This window comes from Oryzias melastigma, unplaced genomic scaffold (genome assembly GCF_002922805.2).
Source record: "Oryzias melastigma strain HK-1 unplaced genomic scaffold, ASM292280v2 sc01527, whole genome shotgun sequence".
Classification (NCBI taxonomy): Eukaryota; Metazoa; Chordata; class Actinopteri; order Beloniformes; family Adrianichthyidae; genus Oryzias; species Oryzias melastigma.
In genome coordinates, this window is record NW_023418109.1 from 3,362 (window position 1) to 7,963 (window position 4,602).

Sequence of the window (4,602 nt, forward strand, 5' to 3'; positions counted from 1 at the left end):
GCTGAGAGTTACTGCTGGGAGCTTTCTTAGTGAACTTACGACTGAAAGGAGAAGAGAAATAGGAATCAAAGACGGCTTCCTGTGTGCTAAAGTCAACCAAATCTGATTACTGACGTTTTGGGATTGAAGTAAATGTCTCCCCAGAGTCTCTTGGCAAATTCATTATAGTTGATGTCTCCTACAAGCGTAAAACCAGGTGTTAGCCGACAGGAGGAGCGGCGCCGTTTACGAGGGTTTTATGGGAAATCGTCTCACCGTAGGTGTCGGAGTAGATCTTCGCAAAGGATCCCAGAGTGAAGCAGATGCTGTACTGAGAGCTGGCAAAGCAGACGTTCCCGAGGAGGGGGGACACCACCAGGTTCTCGTCTGTGGAGTACGTGCTGAAAAGGAAGAGGACAAAAGAGTAAAAAAAAGGGAATGTTCACATTTAAAACATGTCTTTAACGGCAAGAAATGACATTACCTGAGCAAACCGTTGACCTCGTCCACAATGTGACGGAGTTTATAATACGCATCGGTGGGGGGCAGCTTGAGCTCCACGATGAGTCGGTCCACCTTGTTGATGCAGATGGTGATGGCCATGCGCTCCTGAACGGCGTGTTTGATCAGGCGCTCCGTGTTCAGCATCACCTGAACGCAAAACAGAAAGCATCGTGGAATTTTATAAAAATAATTTAAAATAGAATATGCAGACCACATTGTGACAAATTATTGCGATTAATTGATGATTGACAAATTAGCGCATTAATTATTTTATTTTTTTGTGTGTAAGTCATTTTTTAAATGCATAACATTCCTGTTTCTGTATGTCTGCTACTTTAATCTTTTTTACTTGATAATGTTTGTTTCCAAAAAACCCTGATGGCACCATAGACAGAAGTGGGCGAAACCAAATTTTAAATAATTAATTTCTGTAATTCTTCCAAGAATAAAATAATACTAAAACATTTAAAAAACTAGATATTTAGCATTACCTGTGATAGATTATTAGCTAAAGACGCTTAAATTGATAGTTGAAAACACTGGAGCTGATAGCTAGCTAAAATATTAGCGAAGTGCAGAAAAAAAAAAATCAAAATTAGCCAAAACTGCTGGCATAAAGCTAAAGTATTAGCTACAAATTAGCCTAAAAAAATAAAAAATAAAGCGTATATTAGCCATAACAGCTAGAATGTAGCTGAAATATTAGCTAAATGCCAAATTAGCCTAAAAAAATGGAAAAAAGTCAGACTTAGCCCAAACAGTTTGGGGGGCGGGCCAGATGTGGAGGAGGGCCAGATCCGGCCTGGGGGCCGTAGTTTGGACACCCCTGTTGTTAGAGCGGTCTGTACCTGTTGTTTTGTTTTTGTTTTCTTAAAAAAATCTTCTTGTTGGTGTAAAAGTAAAGATCGGAAGTCTGTTATAGTAAAAAAAAAAAAACTTCATAAAGACACTTTTTTGTTGTAAATTTGTGCCAAAAAGTCACAAAGTTAAATGAAAATACTTCAAAATGAAATCTTTGACAGCAATAAGATAGAAAATCGATTAACTAGAGTAATTACGCATCATAATTAACAAATTGCTAAAAAAAACTGAATAGCATGACGGCACTAACACGAACATTAATTACAGAATAAACAGGAACAGGAATCATTATTAACACAAACAAAATCTTTTTCATGCAAAATCATTTAATTTTCCCTCTGCTCCAATTTGACTATTATTTAATGAATGAATGATAAAAAATAAATTGATTGTATGCAAGAAACATTTGAACAAAAAACAGCTTCAAAATGATGAAATATAAACTAGAAAAAAAAACAACTTTAAATAGGAAATTACTCTAAATATATCTCATATATTTTGTTATTGTAAAATATATAGTTAAAATAAAAATGTAATTTGTTTACTTAATATAAAAGGAAAAACATTTTCCACTCCAGTATTATTTCTGTGGCAAAAACCAGACAGTTTTGTACTTTTTTCTGACCTAAAATTTGTCTTTGATACATGAAATAGAACAAAGGTTTGAAGCTGAAAACCCCGTTTACTTAATTATTTATTTCAATTTAAAATATTTAACACATTTTAGAACTTTTCTTTTGTTTATTAGTTTTTGTTTACAGTTTTAAGATGAATCTTATTGGTCATTTTAAAAGAAAAATGTTGCTATAATCTTATTTTATGATTCCAATAGTTTAAATATGATTTTAATTATTGTGTTTTTTAATCCTGATTTTAGTTCTTTTTATCTCCAGTAACTCTTTATTTTTTTGTTTCTCAAAAGGTTTTCTTTTTTTTTTGGGCCAGGCCACAGTTGAAAATAATATATTTTTTGCCTGGATAATAAAGGTCAAATAAAAATAAATTAATTTTAATTTTTCAGTTTTACATTTTATGTTTATCCTTTACATCTGTTCAAATGTGTTTTTCTATTCCAATTAGTTCAATCATAATTTACATTTCTTGTTTTTATGTTTGTATAAACTTTAACCTTAAAACTTTATTGTTGTCAATAAAATGTGATTTTGTTTTTTTAAGTATGAGGAATATGGACATCTTTCAGTGTGAGGGGAAAACAACCAAACTGTGGCGCGTACTCCCTCTGCTGCATCGATGAAGAGGACGACGCCGTCTGAGATCCTCATGCTTGACGTGACCTCGTCAGAGAAGTTCACGTGACCTTTGATGCAAACACAAAGTCAGTTTTTCGGTTGTTCTCCTGACAAAACGCTCACATGTAAAACAAAGCTTCGCTAAAATGCAGCACCTGGAGTATCCATGATGTTGAACAAATAGGATTTTCCTCTNTTTTTGTTTCTCAAAAGGTTTTCTTTTTTTTTTGGGCCAGGCCACAGTTGAAAATAATATATTTTTTGCCTGGATAATAAAGGTCAAATAAAAATAAATTAATTTTAATTTTTCAGTTTTACATTTTATGTTTATCCTTTACATCTGTTCAAATGTGTTTTTCTATTCCAATTAGTTCAATCATAATTTACATTTCTTGTTTTTATGTTTGTATAAACTTTAACCTTAAAACTTTATTGTTGTCAATAAAATGTGATTTTGTTTTTTTAAGTATGAGGAATATGGACATCTTTCAGTGTGAGGGGAAAACAACCAAACTGTGGCGCGTACTCCCTCTGCTGCATCGATGAAGAGGACGACGCCGTCTGAGATCCTCATGCTTGACGTGACCTCGTCAGAGAAGTTCACGTGACCTTTGATGCAAACACAAAGTCAGTTTTTCGGTTGTTCTCCTGACAAAACGCTCACATGTAAAACAAAGCTTCGCTAAAATGCAGCACCTGGAGTATCCATGATGTTGAACAAATAGGATTTTCCTCTGGAGTCGGGCAGGACCATCGTGACAGGAGTGCTTTTGATGCCGACTCCTCTCTGTAGGAAAAACATTCCAAATCCAGAAATTAAAATGTATATAAACCAACTCAAACTATCTTCTGCTGTGTGTATATTTCCATGTCACTCACCTCCTGCTCTGTAAAGAGGATGTCTGTGTACCGGAGCTGAAAAAATAGAAAATCATGTTAACTTCAAACGGAACAAGGGACATTTCAGTCAAATATTTTTTGTAAGAAAAATAAAAACTTACATCCACATCATCTCTCTTCCTGATTTCTGGGTGTGTCTGCTCAATCAGACAATCTACAAAACACGTCTAAAAAGGAAGAAGTGAGACTTTTAGATTTCTCTAAACCAAACACATGATTCAAAATGACAGAATAGTTTATTATTAAAAAAAGAATTCAAAAACTCCATATAAGTGAGAGTAAAATGAGTTCTCGGAGCTCAAACCTTGCCGTGATGAAGGTGACCACAGAGNCAATCAGACAATCTACAAAACACGTCTAAAAAGGAAGAAGTGAGATTTTTAGATTTCTCTAAACCAAACACATGATTCAAACTGACAGAATAGTTTATTATAATTTTTTTTTGTGCAAAATAAGTTCTCGGAGCTCAAACCTTGCCGTGATGAAGGTGACCACAGAGAGTGACGTTTCGGATCAGTTCGGGACCGTCCATCAGATCTGCAAGAAATCTACAAAAATGGAAAAGAAAGAGACAAAATCTTTAAATGCAAGAGAAATAAACTATAACAAAAATAAAAAAAAAGGGGGGGGGAATGATTTTTTTTCTTTTAGCAGCAATAATTCAAACGAAATCAGAGATTGTTCAGAGGAAACTCACTCCATGTCATAAACTGTTGCTGGCAGCTCCTGCTCCATCAAAGCAAAACGCCTGTGTTTTACAGGCTTGATGATCGGCTCTAGAGAGAATAAAGACAAAAATATTGTGTTTAAGAGTCAAAACAAAACGCAGAATTTCTGATTTTTAGCTACGAAGAGCTCAGAAGCATAAGACTTAAAGTCACTGAAGTCGAGACAAAATTTCAGACTAAACTATGTGGCAAAAATTAGGAGTGTCACGATCAGATCATGTCCTTTGAAATTCTTATCACGTCGTTTCACACTTAACTGGAATTACGCCACCACCTCACGTGAGCACATTATTAAAACCAATTGTCAAATAAAAGCATCGGTACACGTCTCCATGTCTGGCTTAAGAGAATCTTTCAGTGAGGAGCAGCAGCTGTCCCGC

General features: G+C 34.7%; 1 protein-coding gene across 1 annotated transcript in view; it reads right to left on the bottom strand.

Moving 5' to 3' along the window:
- Positions 1 to 4,270, bottom strand: part of LOC112139583 (116 kDa U5 small nuclear ribonucleoprotein component) — a gene marked incomplete at its 5' end in the record, with an annotated part of 6,910 nt that extends 2,640 nt beyond the window's left edge. Inside the window, 10 exons of the mRNA XM_024262404.2 lie at positions 1 to 41; positions 115 to 178; positions 256 to 380; positions 464 to 630; positions 3,121 to 3,203; positions 3,291 to 3,381; positions 3,474 to 3,509; positions 3,596 to 3,661; positions 3,967 to 4,042; positions 4,192 to 4,270. Coding sequence (XP_024118172.1) covers positions 1 to 41; positions 115 to 178; positions 256 to 380; positions 464 to 630; positions 3,121 to 3,203; positions 3,291 to 3,381; positions 3,474 to 3,509; positions 3,596 to 3,661; positions 3,967 to 4,042; positions 4,192 to 4,270 — 828 coding nt within the window. The remainder of the gene's footprint in view (positions 42 to 114; positions 179 to 255; positions 381 to 463; positions 631 to 3,120; positions 3,204 to 3,290; positions 3,382 to 3,473; positions 3,510 to 3,595; positions 3,662 to 3,966; positions 4,043 to 4,191) is intronic.
- Positions 4,271 to 4,602: the final 332 nt, after the last annotated feature.